Source organism: Pelecanus crispus, chromosome 4, assembly GCF_030463565.1.
Source record: "Pelecanus crispus isolate bPelCri1 chromosome 4, bPelCri1.pri, whole genome shotgun sequence".
NCBI lineage: Eukaryota > Metazoa > Chordata > Aves > Pelecaniformes > Pelecanidae > Pelecanus > Pelecanus crispus.
This window is the reverse complement of record NC_134646.1, coordinates 69,946,443-69,971,118: the sequence shown is the minus strand read 5'-3', so window position 1 is coordinate 69,971,118 and position 24,676 is coordinate 69,946,443. Positions and strand designations below refer to the sequence as shown.

The 24,676-nt window shown below is 39.9% G+C and overlaps 1 protein-coding gene across 3 annotated transcripts in view; it reads right to left on the bottom strand.

Moving 5' to 3' along the window:
* Positions 1-24,676, bottom strand: part of LDB2 (LIM domain binding 2) — a 228,361-nt gene that overhangs the window by 29,406 nt on the left and 174,279 nt on the right. For all 3 annotated transcript variants that reach the window (XM_075709211.1, XM_075709212.1, XM_075709213.1), the window contains exons 3-5: positions 23,612-23,784; positions 18,346-18,468; positions 16,640-16,723 (exon numbers count right to left, since the gene is read on the bottom strand). In XM_075709211.1, coding sequence (XP_075565326.1) covers positions 16,640-16,723; positions 18,346-18,468; positions 23,612-23,784 — 380 coding nt within the window. The remainder of the gene's footprint in view (positions 1-16,639; positions 16,724-18,345; positions 18,469-23,611; positions 23,785-24,676) is intronic.

Below are 24,676 nucleotides of genomic sequence, written 5' to 3'. Positions count from 1 at the left end.
TTCCCCAACCCTTCAGTAATCCGTGGCTAAGTGGAGAAATGAACTCTTCTCTTGTTGAGAAGCAAGAAGAATGCAAGTATTTGTATCCAACTGTGTAACCTGTGATTGAATGACCCATCAAATATTGAATAAGCTGCTACTTAGGAAAAATCTTGTTTCAGAGATGTTAGTACTAATTGACTGCCTCCTCTCCCTTCTCCCCCTCTCCCAGAAAGCAAGGCCAGAAGGAATCATGTGGAAGTTTTAGGAAGGGACAGGATCCAAAGGACACTACACTAAGGCTGATGTTTCTTTGGTGGCAATGCCAGCTTAAGCAGCACTATGTTGGCCCCACTGCTTTGTGAGCCCAGCTATTTGTGTGGCTGTACAGCAAACCAGCTGGGGGAACAGATCTGTCCAAAAAATAACCAAGGGAATAGGCAGCATGCGGGCAGAAATGTGTGGCTGCAACTGGTGATGTGGGACAAATGCTGCTTAAGAAAACTGGTACAGATGGACAATCCATGTGTGGGTTTCTGAAAGTAATTGGAGAAGGTTTTCTGCTTGGTGGTAGACAAAGACATTTTTAGGACTGTGTTCTGAGCCAGATCCTTGCTGGCTTGCTTATGGAAAGCTATCTTACTTTAGCTCTAATTACTGCTGATTATCTCAGCTCCCCAGAAAGGGTCATTCTGGAGCTGAGACTGATGGTACTGTGGAGGCTTGTGGCTCTCAGGTCCAGACTCAGAAGAGCTCTTGGGGATCACCCTTACTCCACTACGGCTGGGCTGCATAAGTAAGATGCCATAACAGCTGGGGACCAAATCTCTTTGGCCAGAAGCTAGGATAGGTGACAACAGAGAAAACTACATTTAGTCCTATATTGCATTTAAATTTATTTTTATCTGTGTATGACTCCTAGTTTTCCCAGTAGCCAAGTATGGTGAAGACGAGAAAGTGTTTTTTAGAAGAACCACTTCCCTGATGGACTACCGAAGAATGGCCATTTATCTGGCAGGCTGAGCTAAAGGAGTTTTTCTTATTGTGGTAGAAGCTGCCCCCTGATCCTGGCAGAGTAGCAGCACTGGAAATTCACCTTCATCCAGGGTTTGGTATTATAGTACCATGTAAAATACTAAGGACAAGTAAACAGACCATGGATGTTCAGCCATTTAAGATTCAAGAGACTGTCTCAAAGTATTCCCTGCGCCTTGATACTCTACAACCTCATATTCTGTCTGATCCAGAGTTTAACACACCTCTGGGTTCATGCCAGGATGGGAAGAGGCTGCACCTGGGCACAGATAAGGTTAAATCTTTATTTTCCATGGCTTTACTTTCCATGGTGATCATTTGTAACCCTCAGGTCTCCCCCATACTTATTTGTTTTGTGCCAAGAAGGCAAATTAAAACAGGCTGGCCAGGGGAGGAGCGTGGGCATAGCTGAGGATGCACAAGCTCCTTTCCTGATCACTGGGTTTTACTGCACACACAACGCTGCATTAACTCTGAGGAGGATCAAACACCTACGCCAATACTGCTGACACCAGTGGAGTAACAGGTTTGCATAGCCCCTTACATCGGGCAGAGGAAAGCCTATCTTCTGGGCATGACCATGTCAAAAGATCGTTTTGGGGAGGATTCCTGGAACCTTCTCTCATGCAGAAAGGTCAGCTTGTGTCTGGCTGCCAGGGCGGGCAGCACCCAGCGGACTGTCATCCCCTTTGAGTAATGGAAGCAGCAGGCAGGGCCACGGTGTCAGCACACCCTGCCAGCACAGCAGGGTCCCTTAGTCAGGAATACCTTCGTGTGTTTGTTACAAGACGTGTAAGAGGTCTAAATCAAACATTCAGGGAAGCAGCTAAATCACAAATGCTCCCTACCGTTTTATGTGGGGAGATCAAGCAACACTCTCTGCTGCTCACAGAAGAAAAAATATATAGAAACTCTGTCACAGTCTCTAGATAAGACTTTGAGCCACCTAACAGCCTAGCACTAAAAAGAAGCACTATTTTTTTTCCTTCTGTTGACTATAAAATAGCCCAAGGTCACCAATAAGCAAAACGTATGCTCAAAATACCAACTCCATGTGCAGGCTTGAAACAAAAGTTAAAATTATATCAAATCAACAATAACTCATTCCCATGGTGTTCCACCTGCCCTCATTAGGTTATACAGAACAAATGTCAAAGAGATAACATTCAGGAAAAAGGTGTTCTTCTGATAAGGAAAATAGCTTTGTAGCAGTTCCTTTGGGGGGAAATAAATAGTCTTCCTTCCCTCCTTTTAAAAACAGACCAGCCGATCTATTAGTAGATTTGGGCAAAGTTTCACACAACAAAGTCCTTAAACTGCTGTTATACTTCATTTGTGTCTTGGTAAAATAACGTCATAAGGTCCCAAGATTATTATCTCACAGTGATTTCCAGATAAGACTTGCAGTTTACATGTACAAATATATTTTTCCTAATTGCTAGCACTGCAAACTGTTTCTTGGAGTTTGAAAGTCGAGCTGTGTTCCTTCTGTCTCATATATCACCACAATAAAACACTGCACTCAGTGCTTAACAATTCTGTTGTAAAGTGCGACTCAGAAAGGAGAAACCCCTCTAATCTTCGCAAGCTGCATGACTTTGCAGCACTAACAAAAGAAATCAGAGAGTAAATTCTTACTTTACTCAGACAGGCACACAAGGACCAGAGGTATTCAAGAAGGAGCTGGCATTTTTTTCAGATTTTAGCCCCATTTTGTGGACCCGGATACACACTTCCAAGTGTTACAGGTTCTCCACAGCATTCAGGAGCTGTCCTCACCTGGAACATGTTGTGTTATGTACCAGGTGGGCACTTTGATGCTTGGCTGTTACATATTTGCCTCCAGTCTAGGCAGCTGGCCTCTACCAGAGAGGCAAGTAAAGGTATTTCTGTCACTACTAGAAGTGGATATGGGAGGGGAGTAAAAAGAGACTGCCACTTCTCCCGCTAGCTGACAGAGCAAATTGTTATTACCAACTGTGATCCCAGTACGCAGGCGAACAATAGTAGCTTTTTCCTGTGACAGAAAGAATAGGTACACACAAGCATGCATTTCTGTTAATATAGAAAAAAAGGAATGAAATGGTGGCAATGATATCAGGCAAAAAATTAGGAGAGCTGGTCTTCAAGCTCATTCTTGGTCTGTGACCACGGTCATACCACTAAATGCAACATCAGAAAAAAAAGGTTCCAAACGTACCTACATTTAAGCATTCAGCTCCAAGAGTATGAGCCATAAGTCCTGCAGAAGCACCTGCGTTTCACCTACCTTGGTTGAGGTGGGCCTGGCACATACTCAAACAATTCGGAATTCACAAAATAGCGTGCCTAAGCCCCCTGAAGCCATAGCAACCCTAGTAAACTAAATGTGCCAGCGCTGTTCTCTGGCAGTGAGGCCAACTGGCAGGGAATGTCCCACCTTCATAATGTTGAGCTTTCTCATGCACCAAGACAGGAGACCACATACAAATTGCCTTCCAGCAATGGACTCTATATCACGCCAACTCCTGAACTGTGCCCAGGAATTATTTGAGAGTCAGCAAAGCAGGCCAAGGACAACTCTAAAAGAGCATAGATATTGCATTCAGGTACCTAAGAACATAGCTAGATGCTGTTTAATATACAAGGATGGACATAACCTGAGGGTCTTGAACAGACAAATGAGCTCTAACTCTGACATACCTGGATGGCTTAAGTACATAGAAGTACAATCTGAGTACATAGAAGAGCAACCACTGGCAGCTTCACTCCAACCTGCTGTTCTGTGGCTCTTCAATAAAAAAATGAATCCTGAGAGCAAAGACTGGAGCACAGAAGTTCTCATTCTTAGTCAGCCCCGCTCCCTACCAGCTGAGACAATCTGACTCCTTTTTGTACTCTCCTTTCTGACCCAAGGAGCCATGCCCTCCTGGTTGCACCGTGGCCCAGCTTCAATAGGTTGCTCACAGCACCCACTTTTTTTTTAGTCTGTTCACGGTGCATCAGCAGGTGAGGCTTTGAACTCCCTCAGGTTAAGGATGACATTGACCCATATGTCAAGATTTCTGTGCAAGGGTTCTGGAATACCAGATAAAGCCAGGCATCACTTACCACCTCCAGTGCTGTGCTGTAAAAATAAACAAAAGGATGTCTGTCTGAAACCGGCACGGCACACATGCCTGTGGTGTCCCAAGCAATGAACTCCAGTCAAAGATAAGCCTCTAGCTGAAGGCTGCAGTGAAGCCCTAAGTCTGACTGTGGCTTCATGCCCTTCTGAGCATCCTAAAGCTCCTCACCTGTGCAATAGGTATAATGGCTTTTATAACAATATTGCTAGAATAAAAAATTAGAAATTGCAAAAAGATCAGATACTATGATGATGGGAGTGCAGGCAGATCTAGATTTTTGGAGTTCACAGAAAATATGAGAAGGCATAACAAAATTCATTATAGGAAATGGCTTTACTATGCTAGAACTTTCAGGAACGTTTTCAATGATGTCATGGACATATACTTTAGTAAATGTATGCGGATGAACTTTTTTCCCCTTTTCATAATTATTTCTATTTTATAATAGCTGGAAGAGCCTGCAGGCAATGCATTTTCTTGTACTTTTTGGATGGCTGAAGTCATCTGGTTTTCCTGATGCTACGCAATTCATTCAAGGTGTTTAATACTGATAACCAACCACAGATGCACTCCCTGGACTTTCCCATTGCCTCAGTAACACACTGCTTGAAATGGCCAACTAATATAGGGAGGTGTTTTCCACTAAAACTGGGGAAAAGACAGAATTTTATATTCATGTAAAAATATCTATGTGATAAGCAAAAACCAAAAAAGTTATCATAGATTAATCCCTTTGGGTTTTGTTTAATTTTTTTGAGTGCTCCCAAGAGGGAGGTTGAATTCTTGATCACCAAAGGCTTTTTCTGCACAATCACAATTTCTATGACATTCTATAGATTCATACAGCCTTATTTATTAAAACAGAGTTGAGTGTTATTAAATGCATGTTTCTGACAGCCCCTGCAGATACGACTAAAATGGATAATGAGAAGAAAAACTGCCCATATTGCCTTATTCCCAAGGCATAGATCATCTTTAAGCTAGATTGTGATGACAAATGGTTGTTTTCACCTTTATATACATCACCTTCCATGATTACACATATAGATGAATAGCTTTTTGGATTGTGTCTATAACTAGCCCCAGACAACTGTCTGAAGAACTTGATTCCAGCCTTACTAGTAGGAAGTTGAGCAAAGATGATCTGTATTAATCATTTGGAAAAGCATATGTTTATGCACCTCAAAGAAATGAGTGTGAGCAAAATTTAAGCAGCTCACATTTTGAAAGCTTTGTCAAAGCAAGCTTGAAGAATATTAAATGCATGTACTTTTCCTCTAAGTTTTTTTTCCCCTGTTTCGGCCTGATTTTTTTATAACTCAGTATAATTCCACTAAAATCAACAACCCTCTTGCAGTTGATACCCTCTGAAGTTCTTTCTAATCTAATTCTTGTCCAGAAAGAAACTATAAAAGAACAAAACTTTGAACAATGAAATCAAACACTGGAATTTAAAAATGTAAGCTCCCTTTAGGTTTGTGTGAGAATATAAATTAGGGGTAAAAGCTGGTACGATACATCCATCTCAAGAAAAACTAAGCAGCCACAACTTCCATTTAAACAAAGGATTATCAAGGACCAAGAACTGCCTTCATAGCAGGTGTCAAAAAAAGCTGCTTTCTTCTTTAATTTCACTTAAAGGAAATGGAGAGAAAAAAGCCTAAAATACCACTTCAAACCAATCAGTGTTAAAAAAATGTATTTTGTTTTATATTTTGACCCTTCCTATGATTTGTCTGGTTTTCCGTCCTCTTTAAGGAAACGGTCTTTAGCAGAATTTGGTGCAAGAAACGTGGGAGGACAGCGTAAGCAGAGAATTGAGAGCATCTTCATTGACAGCATCCTTCTCAAGCCCCCTGGGGGGCTACAGTGCTTTGGCTTACGTGGGTAGATTTTGTTTCTGCTGCTTTTCCTCTTGCTTCATGTACTTCTAATCCCTGCTGTAGTAGTAAGTGAAAAAGAAAGCTCTTGAAGCTTTTGTGGTCCTTTTTTTTTTTTTTTTTGGTCTAGAAGGGAGGCAGCCTTTTTGCTCTAAACTGGGTTCGTACTCAGAAGAGTCTCGAGCAGTCCACGGCTACTCCCTGTGGTCTCAGCAGAACCGGGCTGACTGGCAGAGGCTTTGGAGCAAGCCTTGGAGGTCAGAATATGACAGTGTCCAAATGTCCTTTGCTGCTGTGAAGTTCACTGACTAATCTGATAGTGTTTGTACCTTGTATTTCTAAAGGTAATGAAATACATAAATACCACAGGAGAAGATCTGCACCCACTCTGGAGAAAGGCCAATGCTTTCTGAGATGTTATTCCTGTTCGTGTATTTGTATAATTGAAAACAAAATTTTTCCTTACCATTTATTACAGTTAACAGGAAGCTTACTTTAGGTAGCAGTGGCCCACAGTAGGAATCTAAATATTAAAATAAGACTATAGGAACCAACCTATCCTTATACTAAACTAGAAAGAATTTGAAGGAGCTGAGAAATAGAGAGACCAGATGGTCTTCAAGATACAATTAGCCACCAAGAAGGTGCACAAAAGAAAAAAAACCTGTCATGAATACGATTTCGGTGATAACATTGAAAGACTCCAAGAATATACATTTTGTTCTGAATAATTTTTCATTCTCCTTACACTGTTAGCTATTGTAATGAGCAAGCTGTATTTCATGTTCTGTTTCTTACTGCAATTATTTTCATAAAATTAATTAATTTTTAAAATTACATTGTTCAAGGGCACTTAGCAATAGAATATATGATATTCTCTCCTTTGTACGGCTGAACATTTCATCTAACACACTGGGAAAGAAAATCAGTAAGGCATCCAAGGATACACTGGAATACCACCACAATATTGGGAGAGTTATAAAAGACAGAGACGTGCTATTAAATAGGCTAAAGTATTTCAAATTACACCATAGTTCTAATACATCTTGTCAAAAGCTAATCAGTGGAAAAGTCCGGTGTCATGTTTAGAAGATTGAAACTTTATTTCCTTCCTTTGCATATAACTATCAGAAGATTATTCCATTTTATATTTCATTACTTTGATTGGAAACTCTCTAGAAAGAAACCTCTGCCTCTTGTAGACTTGGGATCTACGTTACATTGTGGTATATGGAGTGGTAATACTCCTGATGAAGCTGGTGCAGCGAAGCACCAGAGTGAGACAAGGTCTGCTCTGGAGACTACTGTGATCTCTGCCTAATCACCAACACCATTTTGTTCAGACAGCGCTTGTGTTTTCCTTGGAGGTTTTGATCCAGCATAGCTGGGTCCAATCCTGCTTTAGAAATGAGATGCTATGAAATTTAGGCTAGCGAATACGGCTGTGGGCTTTTTTTCATGTGCTTCATACTTACTTTAGTAAAATCATCTTATCTTGGGTAGAAATGGTGCACAGTCCTTTAATTAAATCAGCTCTAAGTTTTGCCTGAATGATTAATAAAATGAGAAAATTCTCTGTCTTGCTATGAAAGCACTATTCTTTTGTATTCCTTCATTCTTTTCTAGTCCTAAACCCTTTCTTCGAATCAGATCCCCAAGTTGATATTTTTTCCTTTGGGCTCACCTAAGAACTATAATCTCTGCCTAAATCAAGTTAATTTTCTTTTGTCACAAAACTCCAAAACAAAACAACAAAAAACCAAGCAATAAAAATAACCAGTTGTTGTCACTGTTGTTCATGAAGCATGGCATTTTCATGGCTAAAATTGCCCAAGGGAATGGAGAAATTAATTTCAATAAATTGGATTTTACGCGTATAAAAGACCTCTGAATAAATGAAAAAGTATGAGATGACATTTGGATCAAAGGAGATACACCCATTGACTTTAATGGATGTTGAACTGGATCTTTGATTAACAAGCTGCCTTATTATGAAGTAATGGTGAGGCAGCAACACCAACTAGAAAAGGTAACAAGGCACATGATTAAGGAAGTGATTTGGGGTAGGGAGGAATATTCAGTATAACAGTTTTCTAGCTGTGCAGAACACAGTACCAGAAATGACACAATTGTGATGGACACCTGTGTTATCATTTCGATAATGTCTTCTGCCTCCACTCTGCTCACAAGCCTCATGTATGCATCAGTACAGGTCTGGTTCAGCACCTCTGCTCATCGGCACTGCCTGTGGATTCTCCACATTACATCCTATGGGTCTACCTTAGGTAAGGTAAACACAGAATCATGGGCTTCTGTTTATTAATTTGATACACCTGTTGGTATTTCCTTTAACATGAATAGAAGGTATGCTTACAAATGATAAGCAATGCACAGATTTGCACATTAATGACCATCAGATAGACACTGATATTCATATATGCGTACATCAACAGTGAAAAAGTTTACCAAAAGTTTTCTAATAGGTTAGTACAAATGGAAGGTATTTGCAATTAATCAGTAAATTACTGAATAGTATTGTTTAGAGGGAACCTATAAAACCATGTGTTCTGTTCATATCCATATGTACATATATAGATAGAATTTTGTTTTTCAATCAAAACCAGTGCAATAAATCAACCTTTTCTCTTTCTGCTTATTTTGTTTTCAATTCAAGTTTTGTAAATTATGGTAATCTGGTATGAGCAAGAGTCTGCTCTAAATTGTACTGCTGAATGTCAGTAGTCACTCTACTGAAGTGAATAAATTTACAGCAGTGTGAAGCCATAATAGGTCAGACACAACTGCTATAATCTTCTCAGATCCAGAAGTAAGAAAGGCAAATTTACAGCTTAGGATCTGTACGATTCCCCAGCACCTGTCTTCTCCTTTCAGTGCTGGCAAATTTGGAGATGAGGTCCAACCTCAAGAGAGAAGCCAGCTGATATGAATCCATACTGCTGCTTTCTTCCCTGCCCAACACAAGTAGCCCTCAGGGAGCTATTAAAGATGGTCATAATTTGGGTGGAAAGGACTAGATTAGTTTTTTCATCAGACCAGTCTCCTGACCCAGTTCTGACAGTGCTTGCACCAGTGCAAGGGAGGTGACTAGAGGACAAATTTAGCTTTGTGTGTGCCAGTCTCTAAAACCCACAAAAACCCAGGACTACTATTTGCTTTTGAAATGCTTGTTCTATTTTACTGTTTAGAGTCAGGTTTTGGGTTTTAGGATTTCTGTTGTGAATAGAAAATGGTGAGATTACAGAAGAAGAAGTGGAAGTATACAGACAGACTTAATGACAAAGTGGGGAGGCATCCTCCATACAGACAAGGATCAGGGCATCACAAAAGAAAGATGAGAGCTTTTCAGGAACATCCTAGAAATAGGATCAAACTCAATAACCCAAAACAACCTCCAACATATGTTGACACGGAAAAGCCAAATTTGATCTTGAGATGCATCAAAGAAGGTGTATCCAGCAGACGGGTAAGCAGTAACGCCATTTTACCTATAGAAAGAGTGGCAGAGGAAGGGGAAGGGACAAGCAGGCTAACTAGTAAAGTTAACTATGTATAGAAAATTATTAAAAAAGATTATATGACCTAGTTGCTTGCGATATCACAATAAACAGACTCATGAAATAATCTTTCTGAAGATTAAAAACACGAGGTAGGCACAGGTATAGCATTCACTTTCCAAATCAAGAGCTGACCACAGGGCTGCCATAAGCTTTCCACAATGAATATTTCAGGTTCTAAAATAACTGCTTCCAAGAACAAAGATTTGAACCACCAGCTTTGCATTAAAGCCTATTTCTTGACCCCTTCTAGGCACCCACCCCTCCCTGCATAACAATTTGCACCAACACCTATGGATATTCAATATTAAAAAACTAATTAAAATTTTTGCTGTTTTCATTGCTTTGAACAAGAAGCTGGTTTTGGCGTTTTCAGGTCTTCATACAAATCGTACCTCTGCAGCTCTCATTCCTAAACTTAATTAATAGTTATTATTATTTATGACTGCACTGCATACTAGTCCAAGCTTTAATTTGGTCTTCTAAAAAGAGAGCCTGTGGCTGTGTTCTTGGACTTTTTTCCCTCGTCCTTTTTCTTCTCTGAAATAACATTATTAGTTCAAATCTTGTAGCTTGTTTTTATATGGCTAGTGCTTTGCCTTTGTCTCTCTTTTTCTCCCTTTTACCCTTCTGACTTTTTTATTTTTAAACTGCTCCAACCTAACTTCATTCTGATTTCTTACTCATGGATGCTTCAAGGACTCACATCACTGATTATCATCCTTCCATTCCCATTAGTCCACACCTTAATTTTATTTCAAAGGTCATATAGTCTGTATGTCCAGTGGGCATGGTAGCTGGTTTGTGTTCATACACAGTATATCTTTCTTCTTAACTGATACTCATGAGCCTGGTAGTGCCCTTTGTGTGAAGACTGAACATTACCATCTCCAGAATACTGGTAAAATTTGGCATTTCTACTAAAATCCCAATTTGTTCTCCAATCACTTGCACTCTGTTCCCATTCCTCATTTTTCACTGACTTCTGAAATTCCTGATATCCACAGACACTAAAATCTGTTTCCGAGCCATGAGAAGCAGAAGTGCTCACTGTGCTCTCCAACGTCTGGTTTAAAATTGCCATCCGTTTTTTTTTTTAAATGCTATCGGGTTTGTTCCATCTTTTTTTGCTTCTCATGTGCCACAATTTTCCCATCTATAAAACACTTAATTTGTTTTAATAAAATGCTTAGATATCAATGGATGAAAAGCACACCACTATTATTGTTCACAATATGAATGATATCTTTCCAACCCATGTCCTATCCAGAGATTCCTTCAGATTCCATCTTGTCTTCAGAACATTTCTAAGTTGGTGCTTCTTTCTCTACCTGTCCTGTCTTCTGCAACTCTCCCATCCCTGCTCCCTTCTCCCACCCACTCCATCTTGATCACTTCTTTCTTAAAAATTTTGCTGTATTGTTTTCTCTGATCTTTCCTGCATACGATGGAATAACTCTTGATATAACTATTCTGTGATGTTGTGTCTTTATTAAAAAAGTGAAAAGCTAACATTTGACTGTATGAGCTGTTGCAAACAATACATTTCTTCTCATTTACTATTCTGAAAGTAACATGTAAGACTGTCTATAAAGCATTAGATGCATAAAAGAGAGGAACAGAAACCACTGTGATCATTACTAAAATAAATGCTAAGAAATTACATTACCAGAAAACCTTGGCAGAATCAGCTAATTATAGTTGGCACAGATAGATTACAGATAGCCAGCTACAGTCATCTGAATCCTTCTGTAAGAACCCTCTGCTTTTGACTGCATTTTCCTGGGGAGAGCTGCCCCAAGCTGAATTGGTTTAGGTTGAAAAATTCCATCATTTATAGGAACAAAGTCTACAAAATAGTGTGTCTGCTTTCAGCATCCCCAGTTCTGAGGATTCTTTAAAATCTTGTCAGCTTTCCTAGGAAAAGCTCCAGAATGATTAAATGATCCAAACCCCCTCCTTTGAGTGCTTGTGAACCCTTAATAGAACTTCTTATTCATATCCATTAGGATACAGCATCTTGCTACATGATCACATACTGTGTTTCCCTAACACGCCCCATTCAGTGCACAGCACAAAGTAGATGAAGTTGCTGTCTGTAGGACTTCATTCATATCTACTAAAGACATGGAAACGTGGCAGAAGTATGAAGCAGGGAACTGCAGAACAAGAAAGGATGAGCTTAGAGTAACCCAATGCTGCTTTAACAAACTGCCCCTGCCCCCGAGCTCTACTGTGGTACTAAGTCATGGAAAAAGCATTTTTACCAATGTGTTCCCAGAAACACCTTTTTCAACCATATAGCTAGCCTGAGAGAACGGACTGCATCCAACGGCAATAGTTTTGTTATTAGTATATGGGACGAGATTAAATTCCAAGTGCTCTGCAAAATCGGGCACTTGCTTTCTCAGAATGGCCACCTCCACTTAGCTGACCCCTCTGAGTGCCCTGGTGCTCATCCACGTGCCTCAATGCCACATGTGCACACCGGGAATGACAATGCCTCTTCAGCTGGCAGGTGCTATGCAGCCATTAACACTTGCAGTTGAGATGCTAGAACGACACTTGTAGGCAGAAAAGCCTACAAGGAAATGGGTAGCACTGGAGGAGCACTTGCTACTGAGTGAGTGCTAGTCATCCTGTGCACTGCATGCATCGGGGAGTCTGTGGGAAACACAAGGCATGACGATGTAGTTAGAAGATGATGACATAATGTAACTCACAAAGGGAAACAAATTCATGTTGCATGGGTGACTAAATATAGCATTTCTTTTCCACAAGGACCTGACTTTGCACCCTTAACAGACTTGCATGTAATCTTTCTCCTTCTTCACTGAAGATACAAAACCAGCTGTAAAATATTGACCAGATAGCTGCCACAAACTGGTTACATATTAGGAGCAAACTAGCTCCCAAATGATTTAAGTTCATATCCTTTCCATGCATAAAACCGTATTTAGACAAGTAAATTTCCCTGCACGTTAAAGGAAGCTGTTGCATGCATGTCTATTTTGCATGTGCAAAAGAAAATTTTGCATACACAATGGGTATACATACAAATGGCTTTTGATTGCAATGTAAGTACTGCCTTTAGAAAATTGCGTCCCATTAAATAATTCATGTTATCCTCCTAGCAGAAGAAATCCAAAAGTGTCTAGTGAGGAACTAAATCAGTGAAAGTGGGGATTCAGAAAATATTGTCCTCTGTGTTGCAACAGTAACACTTCATTATTGGTTTATACAGAAAACAAACAAATTGGATAATTTGTTGCTCAGATAAGCCTTGGTTAATATAACCATACAGAATGCAAGGGGAAATGGGAGTGTGCATTCCCCTGCCTAGATACCTCTCCTGACACAGAGCAGGAGGGCTCTGCCATGCTAACTCTCACTTTGCAAAGGGCAGATGCAGATTTGGCTGCATTAACACCAATAAACTGGCTACTAGAGCAGACCCACAGCATGGGGAGGATGCAATGGCTACACCTGGGGAAGAGCACTAAGAAATTGCTCCAACCCAACTAGCGCAAGAAAGCAGAGACAAATTTTGAAAACCTGCTGGGCAAGATACATCTATATTTCAAGGCTCAGACCAGGTAGTCCTGCCTAATTGACAGTAGGGGCTGGCTTTTTTATAATGTCAGAAATTTTGAGAGAATACATAATTTTATAGAAGGCAGCAGGAAACATTTGAGCTCCAAATTGTGAACAGTGTTGCTGGTATAAAGCTACTGTTTTTAGAGTACATTCAAATCCATTATGCATTGAAGATCTAAATAAAATAGCTGAGCAACTAGAAAATTACATAGGAAAGAAAGAAGAAGGTAATGTGTGGGGACTGAATTATTGTAGCTTGGTAGAAACTGTTCTTCTAAGTGTTATCTCCATCTTCAAACTCTGTATGGGATTCCTGCTTGTTCCTGGACTCGTACCGACTGAGACTAGGATACAGGTAATGGCCTTATTATCTGATAGTTTGTAATATCTACTACTTGATGAGAAATTACATTTTAAAAAGCTTGATATTAATTTAAAACCTACAAGGTTTTGCTCATTATTTCTGAGACAGCCTATTCAACTCCTAGTCAGCAGCTACAGCAAAGTATGCTGACCCCATTGATGAGGTAATCAATTATGCTGGAACAAAACAAACTAGTAACTAGAATGAAAGGAAGCCTATGGTTTTATATAGAGCCAGAGAAAACAGGGAGAAAGAGCATTTGGCAAATGACACAGGACAAAACATTTCATTTCCAGGATTCAAGAAAATAGTATTTTAAATTTGTATCAAATGTGATTTACAAAATCAATGTTCTTCTATGCTGGACAGCTTTACTAGGAGTGAATGAAGACAAACGGGGGCACGCATCCAAAGCTGTGGCTCTACAGGCATGTGGCACTCTGGAATGGAGGTTTACATGCCAGCAACTGCAATTATCCCAACTAGCAATGATTTAGCATTCTGTGATGTCTAGAGTGTAAAAAATCCAGGCTGTACCTTTATATCACAACCATCTGAAACCCAGGTTTAAATTCTGCCTTTAAAGAGACTGCAGCACAGCTTGCTGCTGTGTGCACGTTGGAGAATAAAAATGATTAATTCTGCCCATCAGTGAAGTTTTCGCTTATGAGTATCACAAGCCTTTGCTGTGTGCAGCAGAAAAAAAATGAAAATCATTTTTATGCTTAGTTTCAAATCCTTATTCAAACCCATGTAACAGTGCTAATTACTAAACACTGAGAAGACTGAATAAAATATCATAAAATGCTGACTCAAAAAAAACCAAACAAAAACCCCACAAAACAAAACACCTTAAACCTAAGTGCATTTACCATATTTTTTTAACATATGATTTTACAATCCCAAGTTTAGAAAGGATTTCCATGTTAAAATTAACAGAAGAAAGTAATTGGGAAAGAAGCGAATCAAAATGGAATTATATCATCTAATACAAGCTCCCATGATGAGCTGCACATCTTTAAAAAGAGCAGAATGATCAATTCCTCACAAGAAAGAGAGACACAAAGATTGGCTTGGGAGAAAAAGATTTCCTTTTGGAATCATCACAGCGGGAGCCTGAGGAATCTTTGCACCCAGAGACCTAATGTTGACTGTTAAGCTAACAAAACTAGTCTGGAAGAAGAAAAAAAAGGTAAGACTTCATCTTTTCATCCCCTTCCACTTCACTGCTCATCTCCCTAGCGCTTATCTTGATCCCAGTTTTCTTTTTCTGAGGATTTTTTTTTTCTTCCTCCCCCCTTCTTTTCTTTTTTTTGATGCTGATGGGGGGAGCAGCACGGGTGCCTGATGCCAGCTGCGTCCTAACAGGGACCCTGCCTTTCTCATCTGCATTGTCACATTCAGTAATTACAGAATATTCCATAAAGGACCCGTAAGGGGTCAGTGATAGAGATAGCGCTGCAAATTCAGCATGGCCCTCCGAGCCTCGCAGGGGACAGGTACCGAGTACTGCAGCTGGTGTGGGCCAGCCCAAGCGTTTGCCAGCACGTCTGGTCGTGCTAAAGGGATTAAGACATCAAAAGAAGGGCAATGCCCTGTGCCACAGGAAAATTCAGAAATAAAATATGGAAATAGGCTACCTAAGCCAACTGCTTGCTGCCCAGTTTGCCACGAGGGTGTAATGCAAAACTTGGCGTGACTGAGGAGGAACCCCCAGTGAGGATTTCTGGAGAACGTGCTCTAGGATGCCTCACCACGAGACAACAACAGTGTGGCTATAGGGACATTACCAAACCAGAGACTAAACTAACTGTAAGAATACAATAGGCACAACATACACATATTATTCTTGTATTTATACATGGAAAAATTCTAATGCAATGTATTATTCCTCTGAGGCTTTATGCCTTATTCTTCTTTCAGTTACACTACAGCAGACCTGCCCTGCACAACTCAGACTCTCTTGAACAGTAACTTTTACGCTAACACCACACAAACAACAGTCAGCAATGGCTTATCATATTGGGAAAGTAAGGACAACTACAGGCTGTCTATAAGCTGTAGGGATACAGTGAGAGAGATCTTACCACACATCTCAGTCTGCACAATTCTCCCCTTAGAGTTCAAAACACTCTGGGGAAAGCACTCCATCCCTCCAGATGGTGCTACAAAGACCATAGATCTGAATGAAGTGCAACTAAAATATAGACTATCAGGTACAGCTGTACATTACGCTGAAAACAACTGTATTTTCCAGTGTTCTTGTTATCTTAAAAAAGCATCTTGAATAATTACTCACACAATTCAAAGGAATAAAATCAGATATTCTTGGCCAAGTTAGCTTGGTGTATCATTGAGTAATTTGCCTCATTTTATCTACTAATGGCATGTCTAGAAATAAGAAAAAACTGAATTTTAACCTTGAAATATGAACTCTACAAACCCATATTTCAGTGTATGCATTGTAAGCTCACACCAGGGAATACTTTCAAAAATAAAAATAAACTTCCAAACTTTGAATGCACTTTAAGGGTCAAAAAGCAATGGGAACAAATGCATTATTTAATCATAAAAACCACACTCGATTCAGTGCAAGACTGAGGAGGGAGCTCAGGCTCCCAGAGGCAAGTGAAGTGAGGACTGCTCTGAGGGACTGCTGCAAACGGGGCTGGAGCTGAGCTCTCCCTCAGCCTGGCCTCTGCCTGGGCGAGGTGGGGAGGCTGAAGAGCTGGAGAAGACAGGCAGCTCTTAATAAGAACAAGCTGCCATTTTCTCAGGAACAGTGAAGCAGAGAGGAAAAATGGTGGGGAACATCTTGCTTACAAAAAATGAAGCCATTAGTCAAAACTGAGAAGAAAGACCTTTAAAAGCATTGGCTACTCACACATTGCTTTGACTCCATGATAAAATTCTTATCCTTTTTAATGGCATGTTGTTAGCAGCTACATCTTTATTACAGTCTGTGTTTCTCCTTCATCCTCATTAAGAGTAAGGTCCATTTCTTACCTGAGCAACACAGGCTCTGCTCTCATTACCTTGACTCAAAGCTAACAGTAACTTTTAAAAAAATACTCACACTAATCATCAGCTCTAGATGCTTACCCTGAGGTAGTTGAGGGTGAAGTTTGTCAGACCCATTCGAGTGATGTTTTTGGACAGCTGCTCCAGCACCTGAGGGTCTTGTGCCTAAACAACAGAGGAAAAAATAATTTTCACTTTGTTTTTTGTCTATTTGTTTTTCCTCTATGTGCTTGGTTGAGTGCAGGGAAGGTTCTCTGAAGAGAGATGCCATTCCTATGGAAAAACACATTGATGCTAAATTTATGTCATAAGCCATAGAGTTCTGTTTGCACAGGAAAATGCAGAACCTTATTGAAATTGGAGCAGAATAAAGACTGTTTTCCAGTATCTTCCTTCTGTCCCTACCCATTCAAGAGACAGACCTAGGAGGTCTGATCATGCAAAGGTGTGCAAGCAAGCAGGGCCCCACCAAAGAGCTTCCTGAGGGATCACAGTCCACTTTGAGCCTTCCATTTGTTGGCTGGGAGTCCCAGGAGACTAAGCAGATAAAGGCAGGAATAAAGAAGGTATTGCTTTCTTACTGTAGATAAGAAACTGAAGCAGAGAGACCTCATCAAGGCGCCTTCAACAGAGCTGATCACATATGTGGCATTAAGCACAGGCTGGAGAACCGTTCTGGTCTAAGTTGTTTTCCCAGAATTAAACAGGAAAAATGCAAGCACAGTCCTTCTCTGACCCTAGCCAGGGGCTTTACCTGTGAGACCAGCCTCCTCTTTAAAATGAGATCAGTCTCATTACTAAAATTAATACCTGCTGGTTGCTGCCTAACCTGGTCTACTCTCTTTGAATTGCGGTCCTCTAAATACATATTGTTGCCCATGGCCATCCTCATTGTCCCTTAATGGGATACTGTTGACGAGTTCAGAAGATCAGCCCTCTAAAATAACTCTGAGACAGAAATGCGGGGGCAGATTTTCAAAGGTATTTTCTTCAGGCCTGTAACAACATTTTCAAAAAAGTCCAGCCTGCTTAAGTTATTTAAAATTCCTCACTAAGAATATATCTTTATCTACAGATATCTAAGTAACTTCATGTCAAAATATGGGTATGTATTTGGGCCTGTGTTCTTACCCTCCATAAAACCATAGTCCTGCAATTAATTTGGTATATGGAGCACTACTAATCTGAATGATTCTACAGTGTAGAACTGAAAGTGGCAATAAGACTCTGCTTTTTGTTTCTCCCCAACAATTTACTTTGTAATAGTTTGACTTCAACCTGTAGAATATTTAATATTTTAATATTCCATTGTGTGTGCTTTCATGCAATTACAATTAAAAAAAATCTTGAAATGTGAAAAAAGAAGATCTGGATTAAACTTCTAAGGGTTTCTAAGTAAATATATGGCAATTACTGAAAATAAGTTCTCATGCAAGGGTTACTATTTAATTTAAAGACTAAATATAATTCATACCTACAATTATGATAATTCACTGAATTTAGTGTAGTTCATATCAATAAGAACAGATTATGGGCCCAAATCGTACAGACCACCAAATGGGATTAAAAGGAAAACTATGTGCTAAAACAAAATGAAAACATAGCAACAGTAGCAACAATAGAGCACTGAGAAATAAGGGAATGATGAACGAACTTGTAAATGGATGCAGTTGCAGGCAAAACAAAATATTTATAGTTAATTGCCTTGGGTGTGAAATTTTCTGGAGTTCTTCATAAACCTAATCTCATCTCTTTGCATTAGGGCAAGTGAAAAAAGGATTACTTACATGCATGGCTAGAATGCTGCGTGGGACTAATTCTCTGTACTGTCTAATAGTAAAGTGCCATGTTTTTATTCTCATAAGATCATCAAAAGTAAACTCCAAGATAAGACGTCCTTCTGTGCATACCTAGAATACATAAAATGCATGAAATAAATTCCCAGGAATTTTGTTTTCAATGGTATTGTATCATCGATTAAACAACATTCAAAAGTATCAGAGCAGCAGTCTATTGTTCATCTCTGCTAGACTAATTGTTTTTCTTTCTCTTGGGGAGAAAAAATGAATGTGGGAAAACGACTTCATAGGACTTCACGGAGACAGTAACTTATAATACTATAGATTTTATAAACATAGAATATTGTGTGCGCTAAATCTTATTTATTGCATCAATTCTCTTTCCCTCGTGGTTCACTACTGCTAATTAATGACTGAACCTCGCAGTGGAGGTGGCTGTGGTGCAACTGTGCCCACTTGATGTCGAGTTGCTGAACCAGTCATTCCCAGCCTGTTTTATGTTGCCCTTTCCTTACAACGGCTTGGCATATAAACCTTCCTTTCATGTCCAGTTGGAGTACACAGAGCCTTGAATGCCTGTGGCCAAACCTGATTTTTTTCCATTTTTTTTCCTTCTTGTCTTTTCCAGGCATTTTATCCCATTTTTATTTGTCATTTCTTATCTACTTTTACTAACCCCGCCCTTCCAAGGAAAGCCAGACGGGGTGTCTGCCATCGGGCTGTATGAGCCACATTGCCACGGCAGGTTTGAGAGCCAGGGGAGCAGAGAAGACGTTGCAGTTGTGGACAACAGAGCTGCTTTCACAGAAAGTGGCTCACATGGCTTTGTGAGGGGTCTTGTCTGAGAAAGGAGAGGCAATATGGGAGGAATAAATGCAGCAAGTGGGTACTACCTGGAAATGAAAAGTAAAATAAATTACTGGGGGCTTTTAAACAACTGTCCACAACTTATGTGGAAAAAACACCGTAGCTGTGGTGGTCTTTAAGGTGCAAAATACATGCCCAGCATGGTATCCTGACTGGAGTACTGTAAATGATGCATGATCTGAAAATTAACTCCCTCTGTTGTTGATTTTTTTCTTTAAGTTGGATATTTATACTTACAACTCCTATTCAAATTAAACTTGCAAGTGCAGGGTACAGAGATATTGTGGAAACAGGGCGTGATGGCTTTCAAAAGAAAAGGTTCCTGCAAATTTAATTTTAATACAACTCATATTTGATTGAGCAACTAGCCATTCTAAATTCAGCTGAGTCTGTTGAGCCTTTTTACAAGCCCCAGCTCAGACTTGGCTAGTTCCCACTTGGGCAACGCATGACTTTTCTGGTTAACAGTTCACTTAATGTCATCATAGTTTTTCCTCCCAGTTATTTCTGCAAAAACATGTAGGTAGTTTTAACAGGCATACTATATAGACAAATTACTGTAGACCTATGAACGAGAATCTTGCAACAGGTTCTCATCTACCCTTTTCAACACACCTTAGTGATGCCTTCAAATTTTTAATGTGACTTATTTTGTCATTTGACCCTGATTTTGATTGTCTCATCAGTTGCACTATGATAAGAAATTACACAGAGGTACACATGCGCACACATAAGGATTAATACAAGAAGAAAAACATTTTATATTAATGTTACTGTGTTGGGGCCGAAGATCCTGATTACTGACCAGTTAACATGAAATATTTCAGGTTGAAAATATTTTCTTTATAATAATACCTGTGGCTTCTCAAATGTTTCTTCTGTTAAGCTCAAAACCCCACAGCTCTTAACAGATTTATTTTATGCACTGGCATTAACAAATTTTAATAGAAAAACTGAAACACATACCTCATATCACAGTGGTAAAAATTTATACATCTTATAAAGGAATTTAATTTCCTTATGTAGAGCAGAATTTTAAGCATTGCTTTTAATCAATAAAATTGGTGCAGTTCTTATTTTAAATGGGCCTCTTTTCTATTTTTTTTTTAAAGCTGCCTTTTACATAGAATCCAAAAAAATCAAAAGGGTCTCCAATTAAGAAAACATTTTCTGTTGTGCCGAATTCATGTTACCGTACTGTGAGCTCTGACATTTTGTTTCTGTGGTAACCAAAATCAGCTGATTAGTTGGCATGGCAACAGAAAAGATGTAATCCCAGCAGACACACTCTAATCAATGCCCCCAGCACAGATGGTCTCCGGAGGATCAACAAGAAAGAGGCTGGCAGGCATTCAGTATATCACGTGGTTGCTCTAGACTAGGCCAGGAAAAAACTAAAAAAGAACATTTCTCAAACTAACCAATAGCTTTTTAACCCCTTCACTGCACTTATTAACTGTAGGAATTTCAACTGCTCGCACCTATGAAAACCAACTTTGGTGCTGTGCCTTATCGCTCAGAGTCTCGCTCTCCTAACACCAGGCATCTTTCACAACTCTTCCTCTTTTATTAACGACCGTTTCTCAAACCTGACTCTGTGCTTGAAAAGAAACCTAAAGCTTATACAAATCGGGGAAATGCCTGAGATTGTTAGTAAGGATTAAAATCACTGAGTTTCAAGGGCTTCACCTATAAAATCCAGCTGATGGCCCCACTGTTGGGCGCAGGAAGAGAACGGTTCGAACACGGGGTGCTCACTGCTCCAGTGGTGAAGGCAAAGCTTGCCTCTGCCTATCTATCGGGAAATATAAATACACATCGCTAACTGCAGAAAAACAGTTTGCCTACGCATAAAGTTGGAGTGTCAGTAAACACGGTGAAAACAGAGACTTAGGAGGACTCCTAAAGCTTTCCTTTGCCTGGAGGAAAAAATGAAGCATCTGCCAGGTAAACAAACATGGCTTCAGTCTCTTCTTTTACCACATTTAATTCATGCCATTGAACCGTATTGAATTCTTCATAGTATTTATTTATACCTTGATAAAATAATTTTAAAGTGTGTGACACTTTACAAGGACCTCTTGCCCTCTAAAGACAAGCTAGACTATTCATACTGTTACTCTTAGGCATGTTCTAGCCATATTTGTTTGAAAAAAACCTGGAAATGCCATTTTATATATTCGTCCAATACTGCAGTATGCAGTGAGTTGCTCTAACTAGGAAAATGTGGAAATGAATAAAATGCAGCTGTGGATTCCTGATTCAATACGTGTTGAGAACTGTTTCAGCCCATTATATTACAAGTTAGTGAATTTGTAGCTTACAAGTTGTGAAACTGAAACAGCTATTAACAAATATAGGTAGTTTGTATTTTTGCATTAAAAAAACCCTTCGTGGTAATTTCACTGAGTCAAATTCAGACATGATTTAAGGAGCTACGCAGTCCGCTGGAGTGCTGCTTATTATGGGAGGTCTGCTTTGCTCCACCACTGATGCTGTGAGAGTTGGGAGTTTACCTTTGGGTACAAGATCTGTGCCCTCAGTATCTCTGCTAGAAGTTACACACGCACACCTGAGACAATATTTGGCTCTAACTTATTTCTGAGAGCAATATATTCTTTCCTCCCTTATTCCCCCAGCTACTGTGTTTTATTTCAAATTTGCTCTTACTAACGCAGTCATATTTTAAACATACAGCCATTAAAATAAAAACCCCTAATTTTTCTCCTAGAATCCAAATCACATCCCCACCTGAACTTTTCTACCGGGATACAGAGGTTTGTATTGGAATCCGCAACGGACACGTCCGGGCTGGAGCGGGCCGTGCGCTGCCAGGGCTGCAGTGCCTGCGGAGGGAGGGTCTCACCGCGCACGCGGGACGGTGCCATGGGAGGCGGCTGTGGGCCCCCTCCCACGGGGCGTGCGCCCAGCCCGGGCCCTGCTGCTAGTCTGTCTTTGACTTGCTGGACACTAGTCTCCTTTCCAAAGTAACAACACTGTAATGTGCCGTTATGATAAGTAAAATAATTGAATCAAGAAAAGCGCGTTTTGTTTACTGATTGAAAACCCCCACCTTTTATTTGCTATTGCATCGAAGCTAACACAAAGGGAAATGGCAGAAATTGTTTTAGGGAGCTAGGCGAAGAAGCAGCTACTGTAAACACTCATCACGTCCTCTGCACAGGGCCAGCACTCACAGCTCCTCGTGGCCAAGAGATGCGACCTAGGAATATCTGCTCTCTTTGCTTCTCTCTCCATTTGTGTCTATGTAAGTCACAGGGGGCTGGGGTGGGAGAGCTGGAATGACGACACCATGAAACGCACACCTCCAGCTCACCAGTGCTCCACACACCAGCGGCCTCCTCTCCCTCTTCTTTGAACCCCACTCCAAGAGCCATGAAGATGTTGGGGAAGACACTACAAAGGGATGGGTCTCACATACGTACTAAACCAGCATAAGCCATGTGGGCCCTGGTCATAATGCTGCCAACAGCTGGTGTCTTTTTTGACTCTAAAACCTCCACAGTCCGGCAGGCCAAGGGCAACACGGATGGGTTATCTCCTCTTGCTGCCCCTTCTCCTTTCATGCTTTTCACCATGCAAAGGTTGAAATTCATACAGATGAACAGGTACAAGATGGAAAATCATAATTTCCTGTTAATTTACGAAAGGGTACATTTCCATTTTGAAAATGAGTTTACTGATTTTTTTAATATAAAAAAATCTTTGTTTTAATTTGCATTTTCCACCTTTTTGGTACTGTTTTTATAAATAACTGGCACTCAGTTTAATTACAGGACTAGAAGTGGCCAATGCATGAAGATAATTCACTACCAATTACAAATATTGAATATTCACTAACTGCCTGATCCAGAGCAGTTTAAATCAATTGACTCCTTCCATTGACTTCATTGCCCTTTGGACTGGCATCCTGCTGTATTAAATCACTATTTTCCGAGAGATTTATAGTCCTTGGACTGGGTAAGTATTAATGGTAAAGCATACCATCCCAAATGGTAGGTACCAGCAATGTGAAAGCTCATTGTTGCTTTAAAATCAAGCCCAGAGAAAAGGAGATGGGCAGGTTGAATTTAATTCACATACAGTTGATGGTTCTAGCAACCTGGCATTATGTGCTTCTCTTGCAATCTTTCCGGGAGGATTGCAGAGGATGCCCACAGAATTTTCCAGTCACGTAATGAATATAGAAAATAGTAATTAAATGGCTTCAAGGGTTTTCAGTATTAGAAATAATCTCAGTCTACCAGAAAAATGCAACAGCCAATATTTTTCACCCTTATACACACTAAAAAAGAAAAAAAAAAAAAGCCAAACAAACAAAAAAAAACCAAACCAACAACATGCTTTATTGAGTCTTCCCTGTTACCTTGGTAAACATGGGTTTTCCATGCTGAGTGACCATGGTGCATTGATCACAGTCCACTGTGATGGATGAGTTGTGGTATGACTCTTTTGAGTGCTTGAGAATGTAATACAGGTCTGTTACACCTCCTTCAAAGACAGTGCTAAAATAACGAGGAATGAGGGTCCTTCCAATTGCTGTGAGGAAAATACAAAGCAGAATTCAGCAAATGCTCTAGGTTATAAAATCTCAAACCATTTGCTAACAGAACATGAATAATTTTAAGCGCAATGAAATCAAACTTTCATTTAATGAATATAATACATGTTCTCTGCTGTAGAAATGAAGTTGTGCCTGCTCCCATTGAAATCAATGAAAATGGCTTACACCATTCAGAGGGAGTGGGCTCATCTTATTTAATCTTTTTACATTGATGGCGAGTTAGAGTCACTCTTGAAACCATCTGCAAGGTTTTTTGAACCAAAGTAATTATTATACAGAAAGCCACATGGCGTCAATTATGACTGGAAGTTGGATATTACTCATAAATGTATCAATACAAGTGGTGAGCATTTACAGAAATATACTTATACACCCAAAAAGGCAAAGCACATTTATATAGGGAGGTTGTGTACACATATATGTTTGTCTGTGTGTACATGTATATTTATATATACCCACCCACACATACACACACATGCCCACACACTCTTAATTGAATAGGAGGGCTACTGCTGAGAAATCAGAGTCCTGGGGACTGAAGAAGGACCTGAGAATGCAATAGGATATATGTTACACAATACAAGACTACCCACAGGTCTATCTGAGATCTCTCCTTAGACCAGAAGTACTTACGTCATAGGCTAGAAAGTCTGAGCATACACTTGAACTAGCTTATATGCACCACGTAAACCCCAAACTATGGACTCAAGGTAGACAATTCTGCAATACTCGGCCAAAACTCTCACTGAAGTCACACTTCTCACTTCAATAGCAGTTTCAGGTAAGTATTACAAAGTCTAATTCCAAATACCTAATAGTAATAGAGAGCTTCTGGGTGTATTTCAGATGCACAAACTAGCAGAAGCA